The following is a 20,921-nucleotide window of genomic DNA, read 5'->3' as shown; positions in this document are numbered from 1 at the left end:
GGTGTCTTCGCCGCGTACGAGGCTCCAGAGTGGGGTAGCGCAGAGCGCGGCGACCTCACTGCCGTAGGCCTCTTCACTCAGAGTCACTGCGGTATTTCAGGAGCAGGGAAATCTAACAACTTTGTTTGTTCTCTCCAACTCACTAGCTTGAAAATTTAAATAAGTTTTTTCCAGTGTTGCGTTCTTCTCAATATGTATACCCCAAGAATGTTTCATCCTGGTTTTTTTTTTTTTTTTTACCTTTTTTATATGATCTACAATGTTTCAATAAATGCATCTTCTCCTTTTTATTTTTTAAAAATCATTATGTGGCTCTCTATACAAAGGGAACTAACTAGCATATACTATCTTAAAACTTACTACTCATTAAGTGTCAGAAAGGTAAATAAAATTTTGAGTGGTTCAAAAAGAAATTTTCTGATTACAGAATAATCTTAATAAAAATAGTAACTTGTCTAAGTTTTCAAATAAAATAAACACTCTAGGGAATGGTGCTAATATGTCGATCGTATAACTTGTTTTAAGATTTTTACAATTAAGTTTTATATTAGTTACCAAAGGCATTTCAGTCCATCGAAGTTGGGCATCAAGCTCTACAAAGGAACAATGAGATTCAAAGAATTTATTCAGCAGGTGTAATAGGCCCTGTAAAGAGATCTCTACTGATAGATCTAAATGACATGTAAAGAGATGTTTTATTTTGCAACATGAAGATTACACACACCAAATTTTTTTTTCTTATAGTTAACTACTCTGTAACAAATTTAGAAAATCTACCTGGTCTGAAAGTGGTTTTTCTTCCACTAAACCCCATTGCTTTTCTGCAATAATGTAGAATACTTTAGAATAAAGAAACCTCAGCATATAAACTTCAGGATTAGAAACAATTTCTCATTAAAAATGCAAAAGACAAATGCTCTTCATATGCCAGTTTATTCATCCTGTTATTCAGAGATAATCTCATGATGACAGTTCTCAATAACCAATTACAATACCAGGAAATTCACAGAACGAAATTTTAGAGACCTTATTGTTTTAGCATTTAATTCTAAAAAGTATGCTATCCCGTTTTCACATACCAAGCTGAGAGGCCATTTAGATTATTTCTAGGCTAATTTTTGGTTACCAGGGAGGAAGATGATTTCCAATGAACTTTAAATATCTAATTCATGTCTATCATCATTGAAAAAGAGAAGGAAGATGGAAAGGACAGAAGTATAGGGTTGAGAAAATGCCGCATGGATTCAAGAGTTGATAACTGACAGTAAAATATATGTTCTTTGGTTAGCACAGTGAAAAGGGGGAAGTATTGCATACATGATAGATACACACTAGCATTCTAAAGCAGGAGACAAGAATGTCAAGAGTGTATTCTTCCCCCACTGCCAGATGGAAGGGCTATTATTATAAATGAAAGGCAGCAGTAGTGGATGCCAGGCACTTTTGTTGTGTGCCAGATTCTGAAGTCCAGATGTAAGCAGGTTACCCCTGGGACAGGACAGGCTTCAGCTCCCGCAGCAGAACAGAACCAATCACAGTTTTCTCAGTGTTTATGATAAGCTGTGCTGTAGAGCCTTCCTTCAGTTCCACTGTGACTAGCATCAATGACCCACTGTGCACAGTTTTAGCTGCAAACCTGCAAGAAAAAGAGAGAGAGATCTTTTATCATGAGGGGGGAGAAGGAGACAGCATAAATTCAAATAGGTTTAAAATAACTCTTTTTTCTCAATAATTTATTACAGGCTCCCTACTGCCAAAAACCCAAAGCCAAGCATTCTTCTGAAAAAAATCAATAAACTGCCCAGCACCATGCGTATCACAAGCAGGTAATTTTAGTGCATCTTTAGAAAAGAACAGGAAAAGGAAGTCTATTTTACTTATTAGTTTGAATAGATGCATGTGAATAATTCTCTATTCCTATAAATTGGAAATCATTCACTCCTTTGATACTTAACATTTTACCATGCACAGGTCCATTTAAAATGAAGCACTATATTTTTATTTTTAAAACATGTTAATAGCATGAAATTTTAAATTCCTCGTATCTGGAAATGATTATGCAAGTTAGATAATTTAACGTACATTATAAAACTTGTTTCAATGAATTTACGCATGTTAGAATATTCAAGTTCAATCTCTAATGTTGATAATGACATGTAACAATATCACGTGACAGCCAAGTGAAACATCACACTCCCTTTTTAAAAATTTTCTTTTGATGTTTAGAATAGTAGATGCTTCTTTTTTGTTTTAGAATAGGGGAAACTTGAGGTCTAAAGCTCCATTACTAAATTCCAAGACATGAAGAACCTACTAATTACATGGAATTAAAAGCAAAACTAGCCTTTTAAGCACTGCAATTGACTGAAAAGCCGTTGGAGGCACAATGAACTTCTGTCAATCCTGCTAATTCATTCTGCATGCACAGTTGAGCCCCGGAGACATGGAGGAAGAGGATGGTACCCTCCTAGGCCTCCATTTTCCACATAGAGCATGTTCCACACACTTTTTTTGGGGCGGGGTGGGGGAGCGGTGGGGGGGGTGGGCAGGGGGTTTGATTGCAAGGATGACTGGAGAAAAACAAAGTTGCTGCACATGAGCTTTTGAAAACACTAACAAGTGTAGAGCAGGTCTGTGACCTGCTATGACCCCACTTTGCAGGGCCAATCCCCTTTCCCCTTTCTGTATGACACGTGTCTGAATCTGAGCCATCTGCCTCAATTTGCGCAACATCTTCAGCCACAATGGCACCCAGTTAGCCCTGACAACAGCTCACAATACATAAAAATAAAACTGCCGCGCTGACAGCACGCTGCGGACTATTCAAGAGCAAACCAACTGGTCAGTGTCTCATGTCTGACAATTAGCAGGGGCCTTGCACAGAGCCCATGGTGTCCTCAGGGATCTGTTTAATTACCATCAACATAAAAGAGGGAGTTTATCAGGAGACTCTCAGAAAAACTTCACTCCAGACTTAATTAAAATATTAGCCACTTAAGCAGGAAGCAGATTCTCTTTAAATGAAAAGTAATTTCTTTTTTGAGTTTTTTTTTTTTTTGAAATGACATCAAGATCTCATAAAACATTAGATTCTTTTTTTTTGAAACCTAACAAGCCATTTTTGGCCTAAATAGAATCATGAAAATCAGTTTTCCAACAATAATTAGAATAATGCATCAAAAGCAAAACAAATATGCTAATTTTACTAAATTGAAAATATTATCAACACTTTTAAGTTGTGTTTTAAAGTGTTAGCTAATGGGTTGTTGATCAAGTACATTAGAAGCCTTCCCAGCCATTTGTGTGTGTGCTGTCTGCAAACATGGAGAGCTACTCTTTCCAAAGATGCTGAGAGCTTGCAAGGCATCCAACAAAGCAGCTTTTCTACTGAAACAATTTTAAGTAACCAGTTTCGGAACAGAAATCATACCAATGTTTGAAAGAGGTATTATAAAGCTCTTACCATACATACCCATCTGCTCTTCAGATGGCCACACAATAGATTAGGAACTGGGTACCCCAATTTCATCTTTGAGAGAACACAAAGCTTACCAACCCCAAAATGACCTCTCTTTTCTATCAACATTGCAGGTTTGTGCATTTCTTTTGTCTAAAATTTTGAGGTCCTATGCTTCATTGGGAGAATCCTGTTTCTGTATTTCTATTAAATCATGTCGCCAAATAATACTAGGTAGCTCTATTGTCCCACTCAAGCAACTTCCTCCACAGGTTTGGTCATCACCGTATCTTCATTCAACAAATATTTCTACAGTGGCCCCTATTTGGACAGGGTTATAATTATGTAAACAATAGTCTTATTAGTCCCTTTATTTACTTAATGCTCGTGCCTTGGGACCATAGAGAAGGAAATTATGTCTGAACAGGAACACAAAAGCACTGTTTGAATTTCAGGGTTACATAGCCCCAAGGCACATTTTATCTCCTTTCTATTAAAAACTTAAATTTAATGTTAGAATAACACAAGCTCAGGACACATAAACGTCAATTTTGATGTAACTATGTTTACAAAAATTAAAATTAGTGTCTTGTACATGTTTTTGAAATCCTATTACTACAAAATTATCAATACTGTAAAGAATAGGGCATGAAAGAAAGAAGGCATTTGCTTACACTGCAGCGGAAACACACGAAGTAAATCATTTTAGGAATAAAATCTGTTAGCTGATGTAAAAGCTACTGCCTTTTAAATAGGTCTCTATGTCTTAGTAGGCACAAATAGTGGGAGCAATGTTTTAAAGCAGAAGATTACAAGATCAGATGTTCTGATATTCTCATTTTATAGTTCAAAAGGATGTATCTAATTGAATACAGATGATCACAATTGGTTTGTTTTGGTCCATGGAAAGCAAATGCCACTCTTCAGAATTTATTAATCCTGTACCTCCCAATTTAAAAGATAGTTATGGAAAGACTACTTACTAGTTAGTAAATAAGAAAGAGCTAGCTTTTGGATGTAATAAACATTGATTATAAAGACAGCTTGGGTCAAATACTTACATATTAAATTTAATAGCTGGCATCAGAACCTCTGTTCTTGGCCTCAAACTAAGATCATACTCTGACAATTTTTTCAGAAGGCATGTGAAGTTTTTGATCATCATCAATAATAGCAGCTACCACTTATTAAGTGCTGTATGCAGCGGGTGCTAAGTATTTCACCTGTGTTATTTCATTTGATTCTGTGTAACAGATCACTTTACGGATGGGGGAACCGAGGCCGACAGAAGTTGAGAAACTTGCTCAGGGACACACAGCTTGTGAATGGTCCAGGGGGAATTTGAACCCAAACATTCTGATTCTAGATCATACACATTCTCTTAACATATGCAAAAACACACTCAATATTTTTTTAATCAGTCAATAGATCCATTAAGGCTTTTCTTACTTACCTAATATGAATATAACCTATTAATGTTCTGAAAACTTTAAAAAGGAATATTTTTCCTGTCAAAAACTGTGTACTTGATTTTGTAGTATTCTATAATGCAAAGGATCCTCTTGCATGATGCTTTGTCATGTTTTTTTTTTAATTTCTGCTGTTAAAGATTTAAAATATTTTAAACACCTCCCACCATCCACTCCCTCAAAAGAGACACCAGCAATGAAAAATATAAAACCTTCTTGAATGGAGCTGTAACATAGGGAGGGACGAATAGGAAGGAGACTGACCACCTTCAAACACCAGTAACACCATAAATGAGAACAAATAAATGGACGACAGTTAAAGATGTATTGCCTATGTACGACGGGCTCCGTGTTATTAAATAGATATCATCTAGGTATTTTTAAAATTTTTTCATTTTCATCTCACCACCAAGCACTCACTGTTTGTAACCACCAACTGAGAAGGTAAAACTTTTTGGATATATATGTATTTCATTTTATTAAAAATTTAGTCCATTATCACAAGCAACTGGCATTTAATCTTTGAAGCCCATAAGAATTAAGATTAAAGAAAAGACAAAATAAACTGGTTGCCAAGTCTAAATGATAGTATAAACCCTCCCTCTCAAAAAAGTTAATTTGTCTTGACTATTGACAGAATTACAAAAACAAGTCAAATAATAACGATTTTGAACAAATGTGCTGTTTATAAGACATGGACTTATTTCCTTGTGCACTTAAACCACATTTTTTTATTTTAGATTTGTGAGAAATTAGCTATAGACCATAAATGCTCTTTGTTAGAAGGAAAAGATTCCACAACTGAATTGTTTTTAACAATTAAAATATTAATAAGAGAACATGAATTGAAAAATATATATATTTATCTGAGAGGTTGCATCAACCTCCAGCGTATTCACAAACATAAATTTTTTTTTATACAGAATCATATTTGCTACACTTAATGCAACAGCTCTAAGACATGCTTTTTTTTTTCTCTTGGATAGTCTTCCTGGTTTCTGATTTTTCTATTCTGAGTTCAATTTTCTTGTGTTTTCTGTTCTACTGGTTACCAGAAGCTGTGACAATGGCCCACTCAGGCTAAAACTTTTTTTTTCCTACCCTGTACATGAAGCCTTCAATTACTGCCTGCTGAAGCAGACAGAATCCTATTAGTAAGAAAGACGATCACAAGATGCAGTGCCCTGCCCTAGCTGTATAAAAATAATTAGTCCAAAGTTGACAAATGTGTAATGAAGCCACACAATGATTATATGTAAGAAATACTAGTTTGAATAAGTTTCCTAACATCAAATATCTAAGCATGGTCATTTGAAGCATTATTTTCCAAAGAATTTAAAATAAATCCTTATTACTTTGAGTTAATATAACAGAACATTTTAAACAGGCTGAGAATTTATAAATTGTAAAAAATTCCATTTTATTGACTACAAAATTGTATTTGAAATTCAAGCCCATCACACTATTGAATTAATTTTGAGAAATACATTTACATGTGATTCAAGTTTAGAAAATTTATCTAAAGCAATGTATTTTTCAGTCTTATTTTTTAAAAAATCAACCAGCAATATTGTAGTATTTTCCTTTGACATTCTGTTGAGAAGAGTTGAAACAAAAAATAAGCCACCATCACAATTTAGGACTCTCTATTTTCTATTCTAATCTTTAGAGATGGTATAAAAAAATGATTCCCCATACTCTCTGGTCAATGATGTATTCTCTTTCTTTGTATAGGAAAGCTAAAAAATCAGAGCACATTTTCTCAAAGAAGACATGAAACATTCCAGCTATTTCAGAGAATTTTTGGTTTGTCCGTTTGGTGGGGGTGGGGTGAGAGGGGCTTAACAACAGAAAACCAAATTGTAAAACAAATAAAGTCTTACCCCATCCTCTTTGATTCCTTATAAAATTGTCAACCCAGAAGGAAAGTCATCAAGAATACCTTTCATTTTTACATGAAAAGTCATATATTCCTATTAGTAAAACTGTTGCTTAGTAGAATATTACCTCGTAAGTGCTGAAATTAAAAATAACTTAGATCAAGAATTTTTAAAAGCAAAAATCGGCTGTGTAGTTTGGTTATTTCTGAAATATCCAAATATGCTTTCCGTGTAAAAATTAACTGAGGTCCACATTTGTTTTTCAATGAAATGCTGCTCACAGAGCCTGCAGAGATCAAAGCAGTCAGATAAAAAGCAGTGCTGTCCTCTAGTGGACGAGCACCAACCTGAGAAAGAACTCTGATTTCTAAATAGGTCCCACAAATCCTTAGTCCTGTTTGAGATCCCAAATTTGCCATATTGTAGAAAAGACAAAACCTGGTACCTTCATATTAATGACTGTTTATACAAAATTCTGTTCTAAGATAGATGAAGAATGGAAACTGTAGTATCAGGGCTTATAAGATTTGGGCGCCAAGGCATCACTTTATTGTTTTCCATTATGTTCTTTTAAAATTACCCAGTGACTAGGGAAAAAATAAAACAATTAACAAAGACAGTAACCCAAACGTTGGTCAACCTAAGAAGAGAAGAAACGGAAAGATCAAATAACCTACCAAGAAGTGACTATGCCATTCTTGTTTGTAACTCCAGCATTAATGAAATCTGTCACAAACATCTTCTAGAAATATTGGAGTTACACAATATAGATATTTTAGGATGGAAACAATACTACACACCAGTATTTCTCCTATTAAAAATCATTACACATGTATATAACTGTGGACCATCATGAGTTTAAGGCCTAGAAATGAAACAAGTTGTTCTTTACATCTATTTTAATTAAATAAAAATTTTTATTTTAAACCTGAAACAAATAAACTCTTCAAATGTGTTGATAAATTAAAATGTTGACTGCCAGGTTGCTATGGATACACTTTTCCATTCATAGCACCGGACTTTCCTAATAGTTAAGGACCTAAGTAGCAACTCTACTAATTACTCACAAGTTGCTCAAAACTTGCAAATTAAAAAAGTGACAAGGTAGATAAAATCCAAACCATAGATTAAGATATACAGAGGGGGAAGGAATATAAATACTGAATACAAATTAATGTTTCAAGGTCTTACTGAATAAGAACTAAAATAGAATCATTGCAGAGACAAGGCTTTCTGTTTTCACTCAAATATCACATTCTCCCCTTACAGGGTCAATTTATTGTTCATGAAAGGGTCAAATGCGTAGGTAGTATGACAACTCTTTTTAACACTATATTGTATATGAATGTAAAATAGTTGAGACTGCTGAAAGACAACAGTCTAAGACTGTTTCATAGATATTACTATTATAATAATATACTCTCTTGATGGAGCGCATTGGAAGACATAAGAAAAACTAAAAAAAATCTTGACTATAGGTATCCCTTAATGACTAATCGGTAAAAAGGAAATATATAAATATAGGAAAAATATATTTTAAAATGTGGCATATGGCTATCATTAACTTGATAATACAAGGCTGCCTCAGAGTGTAAACTCTGGAACACTTGCTGTATAAACACTTGCTGTATTGGCTCATATGCAGATTCCTGGGCCCTGTCCCAGATATAATGAATATGAGTTTTGGGGTGTGGGCCCAGGAATCTGAGTTTTACATAAACTCCCACATGGGTCTTTTGTACAAAAATAAAATAAAATAAAATAAAAAAGTAAACCTGAGAGATTTTGGAGCTATAGATGTTCAGCTTTCTGCTTTTAGGTCACTGTACACTGGTATCTTTATTAGAAGATAAACAAGTAATAAAAGCAAATACGTCTTAGTTTCTTTTTAAAAATTTTTTATTTTTCAATTAGAGTTGACATTCAATATTATAGAATATTGGTTCAGGTGTATGGCATAATGGTTAGACATTTATATAATTTACAAAGTCATCCTCTCATTAGTCTAGTAGCCACCTGGCACTATACATGGTTATTACAATATTACTGATTACACTCCCTATGCTGTACTTTATATCCCCATGACTGTTTGTAGTTACCAATTTGTACTGCTTAATCACTTCATCTTTTTTCACCCAATCCCCTTGCCACCAATCCAGCAATCACCACTTTGTTTTCTGTCTCTATGAATGTGTTTTCATTTTGTTTATTTTGTTCTTTAGATACTACATATAAGTGAAATCATACAGTATTTGTTTTTCTCTGACTCATTTTGCTTAGCATAATACCCTTTAGGTCCATCCATGTTGTTGCAAATGGTGAGATTTCATTTCTTTTATGGCTGAGTAATATTCCATTGTATATATGTACCACAACGTCTTTATCCAATCATCTATTGATGGGCGCTTAGGTTGCTTGGTTATTGTAAATAGCACCACAGTGAACACAGGGGTGCATATATCTTTTTGAATTAGTGTCTTGGTTTTCTTTGGATAAATACCCAGAAATGCAATTGCTGGGTACATCTATTTCTGTTGTTGAATACGAACCTCCTTCATCAATACTTACTTGATTTCCTACTCAGAGGAGCATAAAAAATCTTTCCGGGCCCTGGATAAGCATAGGATTCCCACTGCCTGTCTATCTCCTCTCCTAAAACATGAAATCTTGTGTCCATTCATATATTAGTTTACTAGTGTTCATTCTGCTCTTTGTATATAATTTTATTTACATATTAGTTCATTAGTAATGTTTTAAGTAATGTTTTAAGATTTTTACAATGCATAGTATATCTCATATATTTTGACCCTGAATATTTAACACAGGACATTAAGATATCGAGCTGCGCCTATTTACAAAAAGTGCTTTTTGGTAATTTTTTTGATTCACATTTCTACATTACTCTTAATATATGGTGACTGTAATTTGGAAAACAGCAGATTGGCACAATGACTATGGCTTTGTAGACCTCAGTAAGATGATTTTGCTCGCACAGAACAGCTTTTCCAATCGGCAAGTAAGTACCACAGAAACGAAAACAAAGTCTTTTAATAGTATACTGGTTGGCTTTCTGATATCATTGCTCATTTAGAAAATTAAACTAAATGCCATATAATCTAACAGCAGATATGCTTTCTCAATTGATCTTTAAAAATAGTTAACTAATAGAAAATGCTCCTGGTTTCTGAAGTGAATTCCATAAAACTTGTGAGCCTTTAACTGACTTTTTCTTAATGGAGGCCATTTTCTGTTGATGTTTTAGGAGCCATTTTCTATTATGTATTTCATCAAAATTTCTACTTTATACTATTACACAGTTCTGCATATTAATGAAGTTCACTTTTTCTTAGCTAATTCTTATATTACGTGTTTTTCACTTGATATTTAATGTAAAAAATATTCAAAATATGGAAGTAGTAAAAATAATTATTCCCAAACTGGACAATAGGAACTTAATTCACTGAATGGCCAGAAAGCATAATGTTTATTAAAAAGCCCTCTTGGAAATAAAAGATCCTAAAATTTTTAAGTAGCACATAGGCCAGCCAAGAATAATTTATTCAACTGAAATTTATAATATCTTAAAATACTAAGTCAAAATGCTTTATCTTTGTTTTTTAAAGTAATCTTAAATGGAGTACCATTAATAAATACAGAAATGGCTTTAGTCCTACTCTTCATGCACTCAAAAAAGAAACCATCACAGAGGAATTAAGGAGCCACTCAAAAATCTCACAGAGATTTTAATTTTCTTATTAACAATTAATATATAAACTTAGATATATAAACTCATTAATACCACAGGGTAATGTAATATTGAACACTACTGTTAAAAACATAATTCAGCAAAGTGGTAAAGTGTAAATTTCTGTTATAGTATAAACGGTAATTGTTACTTCATTTTAAATGAAATTAAGAAAGGCATTGGTACAGATTTTAACAATTTTTATTTTTAATTGTTACTGAGTATAAAAGAATGGCAAAATGTTACATATGCAGAATAACAATTTTTTTCAATTTCTGTATGAAAAATACAAATAACTCTAGATACTTACCTGGAAGCTTACTAAAATTTAGAACATTATTATTAACCATACTTTAACTATAAAAATATATGTAAAAACATTTTCAATTAAGTATGATGAGGCTTGTGAGGCAAGTTAAGATACTACAACCTATTTTTGATTACATATAGGCATTTTATTCATTTTTGACTCTGTAGTAACTTGGGCTCCTCCCTTAACTTACAGAGCCAACCACCAGGCTGGCTGCTGATAATAGGGCTTGATAGAACAGCATTAAGACACTGTGGACCACAAATGCTTCAGTTTGAGCACCATCTCTGCATGCCAAAGCCAAATATCATGGTTCTTAGTTGTGTGTCTGTCTGCATTAGTATGGATAATTGAGAATTGACTATAATTTTATCATCTGAAGAGGCATTAAGTTCCAAACTACCAAAACAAGTTACAGGCAAACTGTGTTTTAATAAGAATTACGCAACTATGCTAAGTGTCTTTTTTAGTCTATTTCCCAAGAGGAAAATACCCTTCATATTAGCTGGCTTTGAAAGGTAATTTTGCTATTTTTTTTTTCTCAGAAATAAAAATCTAGAAAGCTGTCATTGCTTTCAGAAAAGTTAAAAACCCACATACAAAACAAAACAAAAAGTAAATTAGAAGTTCCCAGTGTTACCCTATGTCTTTTTGTACTTTACAAAAGAACATATTAAAATAGGACTGAAGTATTACTGAACACTAGATGTGTCAGGTAAAATTTCATACTGTATAAGCTAAAAATTACAGTCGATGTATGATATTTTGGTTATTTAAAATAATTCAAAGGATTCATAAATAAAACGAGAAAATCACCCAAGAAGTGAAAAAGTATTTAAAAAGCAGAAACAAAACAGGAAAAGAACCAAAATATTTTCATTAAAAAGTCTTCTGTTCATTTTTCCCCCTATTGAACAATATTAACTGACAGATAACTGTATTTCCATGGTACCAGCATGATGACCTCATATCCATTTTATTCTTTTATCATCACCCTATGTGAGATAGATAGGGCTTGCCATAAATCAAGAAATGGAAGTTATCGGACCTCTTGAGCCATTTACTTAAGGACTTTCCTCTCAAAAACAAAAATAAACAAAAAACTCCCCAAAAAACAAAAAACAAAATCCCCCAAAAGAACAAGGTAAATGTTTTTTTTTGACTAGTACATGTAGCTTTCATTCTGTCACCATTTGTAGACGAAGTCAGGCAACTCTAGATAATGGCAGATCAAGACTTGAACTCAGTTTTTTAACGTCAAGTTCAATATTCTTCCATAGATAACACAGAATTTCATTTCAAATCCCCTTCTTTTCCCTGCCACCCATTTCCAAACAGATGAGGAACTTAATGTCCATAAGGAGAAGTTATAACTTGCCCAAGATTATTGAGCCCAGTAATGGCAGAGCTGAGTCTAAACCCTATATCGCCTGCCATACTCTTTACATGAGGCCTCTCTTTCCCCTGTATTAAAAATTTTTTTTTAAATGTCTGAAGGCATTCCTCTATATTTTAAATTTACACACACCCACCCCCCCCCCCCCACACACACACGTGTGTGTATAAATGGCAGAAGTACAACATTTCAGTGGAATGGCAGAGGAGTTAAAGATGGTTTGCAATGAATTCCCTTAAGCTCACAGAGGACTAAGTAACAGTTGCATGTTTAAGGGGTAATCATTTTTATCTTTACTTTCATTTCAAGCCACTGGCATTCATTCATACGAATACATAGAGGACAGACATATTAATCACATTTTCTGCTACCTTTAAAAACATATGGCTCGGATCTCATGCTTTCGATGCTTGGTGGTGAAGATATTCCTGGTCTATGAACCAGAAGCTGCATTTGGCCCTATGCTGGTTTTCTAGCAGCTCTTTATTACTGGAAGCAGCCTTAGGGGACTGCTATCAAAAGGAAATCTGTATATAGTACCCAAGCTTCCCTTCTTTCAAGTAAAAAAGTCCAACTCTACTACTTTACAAAACAGTTTTTCTTGGAAATCTACCTAATCTGATGAAATAAGATCAATTCTTAAAAAGGGTTTCTTTACAAATCATCAAGCTCTTATAAAATGCTGGTATACTCTCTGTATCTTTCAGGATAGTCCATAACAGTGTGCTAATAAGGATTATAAGAAATAGGGAAGAGGGCCTTAACCAAAACCAATCAATCAAATATAGCATCAGAAAAGGGGGGCATGTATATGTTTAGGAGTTATTTCCAAGGAAAACTATGAATTGAAAATTATAAATTTATACATGTATACAAGCTATCTCCATATCACGTGTTGGTGAACCTACCTGTGTATATTATCTTGGCCAGAAGGAACCACACCTACGTTGGCTACATTTACAACCTTCTGAAGGATCACAGAGGACGTGAAATTCTGTGGTGCAATGATGATTATAGTAGAAGTTTCATTCATTCCTGTTAGCATTCCTGTAAAAGTAAAAGAAGGCTACCTTTTACTAACTTCTTTATGAAAATCACATTAAAATAATTTTAAGCTCATAGCCAAATTCGAAAGCTTTCTTCAAGAAAAGAAATACCACTTCAGAATAAAATGATCTGAAACTGTTTCAAAAAATTTTTAATTTTTATTGTGCAGGAAAATGTGTAAAAATGCAGTCAAACATCACTCTTAATAAATATTATTTAAAATACGATAGGATAAAAATGTAGTTCACAAAGATGAAATATCAATTTCAGTCCCTTTAAAATATACTCAATTAATTTAGCATCTGTAAACTATTAAGCTTTTAATTTTTGAGATCTTTTTTCCTATTCTCCTTTTCATTCAAAGATCTCTCTTGTCAAATGCTGCTTGAGAACAAATCAAAGTGATTCTTGAATAACTAGCAGCATTTCCTGATGAATGGCCTCAATATGATGGAGCAAAGTTATCTCAACGATGCTGAAAGTCACTGAGCAGTTATGTGGTTCTAAAACATGTACACAGATCTAAGCTACCTTCGTGATAACAGCATTTGCCTAGTGAATGGCACTATATTCACTGACAAAAACATCAACTGAAATTTCTGGAAGCAAAACATTTGAAAACAAAGGAAAAAATGTAAATGGAAAACCTTAAATACCAGAGACATTTCAAATAATATTTAAGAGAGAAGCAAAATCATGAACAAAAGCCATACCAAGTTAACACAGACATGCCATTAATATCAAAAGCTCATATAAAAATGTTCAGTGAACAAATTCAATAACATACCAAATATTTGGAGCAAATATTGAAATTTAATATTTGGGTTAAAATAAACAAAATAATTATAATAAATGTCATCTCTCTGGATTTGATATGTCACCGACACCTAATGAAATCTACTAAAAATGATAATCTTCTGAGACATCTGATATGTGCACAATAGTCTACAAAATTTAAGAAAACGGTAAAATTTGATTTTATGTGTTCGAAAGGCCCTGCATCTCCAGGGGTATGTATTTAATTTAGTTATTCATTACAAATACAATCTGAAATTTTTAAAAATCCCTATGACTAGCAGTATGAGGATACCAGAACCTAAATCACTCTAAAAAGACTTATTTAGCTTTTAACAAAGAGCAGCTTTTACTAACCACTTTCAAACTCGGGGACACTGCGTTCTGTCTTAGACTGTTTAACTTCAATATTAGGCAAAAGCTTTAAAAACTACACAAGCAGTCAAACACTGCTTTTAAGTAAAGCACAGTGGCTGCTGACATAACACTGCTGAGAGATGTGTGTACTCATTTAGGATTTAAACCTTCTCCATTAAGCTCTATTGAAGAGCAACTGCTGAATAAATGAATGCAACTATGTTTATGTTAAAAGCCTGTTTCCCGCAGCATGTAATTAAAGGAAATGTTGTACAAAGCCAGTACTTTTGTCAAGCTCCTGTAAATGGAAAGATGGATAGCACTCAGAGAAGTGAATGCATTGCTTCATATTTAACCTTAACACTCTTGTCATTAATGGTTTGTCTAACTTGGTCTATAAAAGACAAGGTACTGCTCCATTGAAGTAAAATTAAAAAAATCAACTAAACCATGCTTTTCAGAACAGAAGATTCATTATTGTCAGCTAATGTATTGGCATAAAGCAAAGTAACATCCTATCAAGTAAGGCACACATTCAATCTGCCTTCCCACCCCCCTTTATTTTTAACTCATGCTGTTTTATTGTTATAGGCAATTTGTACCACTCAGCATGACAGTGTAAACTGAATCAAGATTAATTTACATGCAAAAGAACACTTAGGAGAGCAGCATGGTAAGCAAATGTATTGTCTCGATTGCTGAGGTGGAAAAAGAACCTGGAAAGAAAAAAAGGTGCTCTAATTAAGGGGCATCAAATATGATTGCTTGTGGTAGTTAAGGGCCAGAAAATAGTAAATGTCTGACCATTTAAAGAATTAGCATCTTGCTAGCTAGGAACCCATAAGATGGATACATAAATCATAATAAAATTAAGTAAACATTCTAGATTTCTTAAACTAGAGATTTTTCTAAATGAAAATATATCAGGCATTCTCAAATTAACGAGAAAGAAAATATGCCAAGGTATCATTAAAAGTTTCTCCTATAAAACCAGACTTTACATATTATATTGTCTGCTCATAAATAATAAAGGTAAAGTTACTGGAAAAATGTTAAAAAATTATTAGACTATAGAATTTGTTGCTTCATTAGAATTTATTTAAATTTTGGTGAGGCAGTGGACAGCACTTAATTTAGGTTAATCAGCTGTAATTAACTGCTTAAATGCAAAGCAAATAATATAATAGATAAAATAATTTTTTTCTAAGTTTTAGATTTCCAATTTAATTCATAAGAAGAAAATGAATAGGAGAGGCAGTTTGGAATAAGCAATTGGCTTAGGTATCTTATAATTAAAATGGCCTTAAGAAGAAATTGAATTAAAATTTTTTAAGTAAAAAAGATACCTCATATTATTTATGGTACTGAAATTACCCAACAGCTAGATTACTAACTTTGCAAGGCTCAAAACTCAAAGCAATGAAAAAAATCATGCTCTTGGTTAAGGCTCATCATATAAATACCATGAATATGAATAATATGAATATATAGGATAAACCAATCTTTCATTTAGCTCTTTGCCTATCAACCTTATAAAATGCATGGTTAGCCATGGAACTCTAAATGCCAACCACTGAGAAAAAGGGATAGATGAGGTTATATATATGAGAAACAAAACTTTTTCATTAAAAAATATTAATCTAATGTGTACAATCTGTTAGAAGATTCTTATTTAATACTGTAAACACTTTTTAATTATGTACATCTGTATAAAATCTAAATATAAAAACAGAACCATAGTCCTTGATTTTTATTTATATCTTTCCAGTTAAATCCTAATACATTTAATGCATTTCTTGATTCTTAAAATACATGTCCTGTGAAATGAGATATTAAATATGTAAGTTCATTTTATTTAAAGTGGAAATATAGGTTAAAACTAGCATGTACTAACACATACAGACACTGCTTGAATTTAATAGCATTTTGCCTTCCAGAAGTTTGCATTGATAAAATATGAAAAAACTGATTTTTATTCTGATTTAGGATTTTCAGTTACTGAGTCAATTCTAGGTATCTTCTGTGAAATAAGCTAAGCTCGTCCTTATTATAACAAATACATGTGTAAAGTTAAGAATTGAGACCTCTATTGCCAAACCAGCTGAAATCTATAACTAAAAAGATGCTATTGAAAATACTCTTTAAACTTGTGGTAAATTTGCCAGCATCAAGTCTCATATCAAAGAATGAATTTGGGAAGACAGAAAGAATGATACAGAAATGCCAAGAGACTTGCAAGGATTTACAAATACTTCATATAAACAAATTTTCAAATAGCTTTATTCAGAGTAGCCTTTCTGCTCTATTAAACATAGCAAACAGCTGCCAGATTTATTCAGACAAATAATCAACAACCATAGAAGTAAAATGGCAGAAGAAAAAGGAATTTTGGCAACAACTCCACAGAGGACCACAGCTGTTCTCCAAGCGCACCTCTCTTATGCGCTTACGGTTCTGTATGGTTAGTCAGGGAAAAAATCCCTCAGTCACAGCAGAGCACAAAAAACTTGATCGAAATATCAAGTATTCTAAACCAAAGCTGAGGGAGAGAAAGGGTATATGATAATCTGCTGCTTTAGAAACACTTTAGCAGCACTTAAAAAAAAAAAAAAAAAAAAAAGAGTATCCCCTAACAATAAATGTGCCCAAGCTTATTCAATCACTTGTGTGCCACTCACCTTGGTTTGCTGAGCAGGTGTAAAGCAGAGAGGCAGGCTTTTGCCAGCAAGGGTAAGAATAGCAAACGTAAGAATCAATTCAATTTGTCAAGAGAAAAATAAAATCACAAAGATGACTTTCTTCTATGGCAATAATCAACTTCCAAGAAAAGCAAGTGCAAAGATGGATTTAGTCATTCTTTTTATCACTTAACAATAAGGCAGAAGAATAAAAGATTACTATTCATTTACAGTCTTGCATGAGATTTTCTTTGTGAGAGTCTTCTACAACAGGTCTTTCTGACATTGTAGATTGCAAAGGCTTATAGTATAAAAATCTTTGGCACTACAACGATGGAGTGCCAGGAAGCATGCCCTTCTCCTTTAGTTTAGATATTTGTGTGTGTCCAGTACTTTCTGGAAGCTTGACGGATATAAATTAACGATCTCAAGATGAAGGGATCTTTGTTTGATATCTCCCTCCAGAGAAAAAAATAGCCTAGGTTCCCATAAACTTAAAAATTGCTAACTATACCACTTAAATATTCTCCGGTTTTAGAAATGCTATCCTTAATTAAACACAAGTTCAGTCAGAGTTATTCTCCCTTATTCATGTAAGAAAAAAATTATTTTTATTAGAAGGTATGCTCGACTCTGAGACAAGCACAAGATGACAATACTTTCATTCTGCTGAAAATATTTCCTTTTTAGGTGCACATTTTTAAATGTTTTGGCTCTGATAGTCTGATAAAATAACATTTCTTTAATATAGAATTAGGTATTTTAAAGCTATAATTAGGACTTTATTTTGAAGGGTAAAGTACTCTAATGTGTACAGGGAAAAATATATTGGTAAGACATGAAAAACAATTCTATAATGGAAAAAAACCCCAGAAATATGACATCTATAGTGGTAGAACTTTGGTTAAGTCCCAAATTCTTGACATCTTCACGAATACAAAATACATAAGAATATCATTAGGTTGGCAAACCACAACTCCCAGAATTGAAAAGTTAAGTATTTTAAAGACATATTAATCAATTTTCAGGTATGCCCGGAATATAAACATATACTTTTAAGGTTATTTTATAAAGGCAAAGCATTAGCAAAAATTAGAAGATTGTGTACTGATATCTGTTAATAACTAAGTACATGGTAATTTATCTTAGAGACCAGCCAGAAAAATGAGCACATATTTGGGATGTCAATTTCTAGTAAACTGTAGTAATCACTCACCTTGTTCTTTCTTAAAATCTTTCTCTGATATGGCCACAGGTAAAAGCAGTTCTCCAACAGGTGGCTGAATATTAACATTGAAGCAATCATCCTTGGTACTAAAATAAATACCACATAAAAGCTGACTAAATGCTGAATAAACATTCCTCTTAACACTATGCAGTTAAATAGGTGCAATTAAAGCATATGCCAGCATATAAAGTGTAAGAGCTTCTTGGCTTGAAGTCACAGCTTAAAAGGCTTGAAAAACTTCTGAACATTATTTACAGAGAAATACATTTCTTAACTCAATTGGAAAACATTATTTACAAAAATATGCAGTTACAGTAAATACACCATTTAACACAGAACTCTTAAAAACAGGTAAGCAGGAAGAGTGTAGATCCACTATTATCAGAGGAACACTTCACACAGCTTACATAGATAAGTAATATTTTATCTTTACTTTGTGTGCTTAAAGTATGGAAAATAGAGTGCTTTAGTCTAAAATGGTTGAATATTAGTTTTAAAATATTAGATTAGCTTTTAATAAATAAAATGGAGTGACTCGACTGTGTTTAGATGTGCTAATAAAACAATATCTCATCTGCAAACTTGCTTCCTTAAAACCAAAACCCTTATTTTCTAGTAGTGTTATTCACTGACATTATTGATCAACATGTGGTGAAAGTTATTATTTCAATTGACAGGATGTGAAGAACTTGAGAAAGGCAATTTATACTTGTATCAGATAGAAAAACAACAGAGCATTGATTTCATTTAAATCTTATGACACTGTAAGAAATGACAAAAACTGCTTTAAAAATTTTAAGTTACATATCTGAAGACAAGTTGATGAGTCTATCGGCTAGGACTGTGTCTGGCTTCAAATAAGCAGAAAATCCAACTAACAATTTCTTGAGAAGCAAGAGCTTATTGTTTAGTATACAACACATCCTGGAATTAAAGGCAAGTTTAATGGCTTAGAGGTGCTGTTAGGGACCCGAGTTTCTCTGGCTTTCAACTCCACCATCCCTAGTGTGTTGGCAGTTATCATTACAGTTGCCAGATGGCTGCTGCATCTCCAGGTACCACTTATACATTCCACTGAAGAAGGAAGAGTGATGATGGAAGAGCAGTGCATAACTAAGCCAACCAAATCTGTTCTTTTGTATCAGAAAAACAAAAGCTTTTTGAAAATCTCATAGAAAAAACTGGATCTCATGGCCTGTGGGAAAGTGGCTAGGTAGATGGGTATTATGGATAAGAAAGACCAAACATTAGGTAAAAAAAACACTTTATTGAAGGGTGAAGTAGAGATAAATAATGTAATATGAAGAAAAAAAAGATATCTTTTTTTTTATTTTATGCTAGTACATATTTTATTTTGTAAGCTGCCATATAGTTTTTTTTTAATGGAATAAAGATTAAAAAAAAAAAGAATGCTTTGAATTATTCACATGTGAATTGTCCAAGGCAGACCAATAAATCCAATTTATCTATTAATTCAATAAACATTTACTGAATACAAACTTGATCCCATGTATTGTGCAAGTCCCTGAGGATTTAAAGGCAAGTGAGATTGAACCTTTAAGTTCATAAGTCCAGTGAGAAAGAGTTGAATTATGTTTAAAATAGAATGGTAAGTGCTACATTAGAGATGTAGAAAAGTGTTATTGTCTATGGAAGAGGGACTGATTAATTCTGCAGGAGTGAGAAAGATGACTTTATTTCTAAGAGGAGGGAGGGGGCATTCTAGACATTCTAGACCTGTGTTTTGGGAATGATGAGCAGTGTGGTGTCAAGAGATGAGGCTGGGGGAACACTGTAAAGAAATCATATGGAGCATGACCATTTGTCCTAGTTCTCCCAGGAGTCCCAGTTTATGGCTGTTGTCCTGAAGTCCTGTTCAGTTAATGTTTCTTTTCATTCTCCAAAGTGTCTTGATCTGTATGACAAAGTATATGACTACTTTACTCATATAACTAAGACAGAGGTGTTTCAATGTTTCATGGAGAAAGAGGAAACTACCAGAAAAACAAACAATCCCATTTATATTTTAGAAACTCTGGTGGCATTCTGTAAGGTGGAGTAGAGGAGAAACCTAAGGCAGGTAAATCAGTTAGGAATCTAATTTACTAGTCTAGGTAGGGATGATGATGATGATGATTGACTGCCTGTTTTATTTAGTAAATCCTAACAATGACTCTAAGCGGTAACTTCTGTACCCCCAATTTATTGATAAGATAAACAACATGCCCAAGGTTACACAGCTGGTTAAGTGGCAGGACTGGGATTTGAACCAAGGTCGGGGGTGTGTGTGTGTGTGTGTGTGTGTGTGTGTGTGTGTGTGTGTGTGTGTGTGTTGTTCCACTATATAAGTCTGTTTCCCTAGGGTGGGTAACACTGAGAATGGGGAAGATGGAGGTATTTCAGAGTTAAAAGGGACAGATCTGGTGATGGATGGAAGATACTTTGAATTTTCCAATGTGTATAACTGGAAGGATGACAACTACTGAAGAAAAGCAGTTTTGGGGCTTGTTAAACAAAATTAATTTGGCTTAAATCATGTTATATTTTGGGTACCACTGA

At 33.4% G+C, this 20,921-nt stretch overlaps 1 protein-coding gene across 1 annotated transcript in view; it reads right to left on the bottom strand.

Moving 5' to 3' along the window:
- Positions 1–914: 914 nt before the first annotated feature.
- The window catches only part of AP3B1 (adaptor related protein complex 3 subunit beta 1), a 206,305-nt gene continuing 186,298 nt past the window's right edge, over positions 915–20,921 (bottom strand). Inside the window, exons 25-27 of the mRNA XM_016118856.2 lie at positions 18,351–18,448; positions 13,166–13,304; positions 915–1,636 (exon numbers count right to left, since the gene is read on the bottom strand). Coding sequence (XP_015974342.2) covers positions 1,483–1,636; positions 13,166–13,304; positions 18,351–18,448 — 391 coding nt within the window. The 3' untranslated portion in view covers positions 915–1,482. The remainder of the gene's footprint in view (positions 1,637–13,165; positions 13,305–18,350; positions 18,449–20,921) is intronic.

The sequence above is a fragment of the Rousettus aegyptiacus genome, unplaced genomic scaffold (genome assembly GCF_014176215.1).
Source record: "Rousettus aegyptiacus isolate mRouAeg1 unplaced genomic scaffold, mRouAeg1.p scaffold_m13_p_8, whole genome shotgun sequence".
In the NCBI taxonomy this organism is placed as follows: domain Eukaryota; kingdom Metazoa; phylum Chordata; class Mammalia; order Chiroptera; family Pteropodidae; genus Rousettus; species Rousettus aegyptiacus.
The sequence above is the reverse complement of the archived record's forward strand: the minus strand, read 5'-3'. Positions and strand labels throughout refer to the sequence as shown.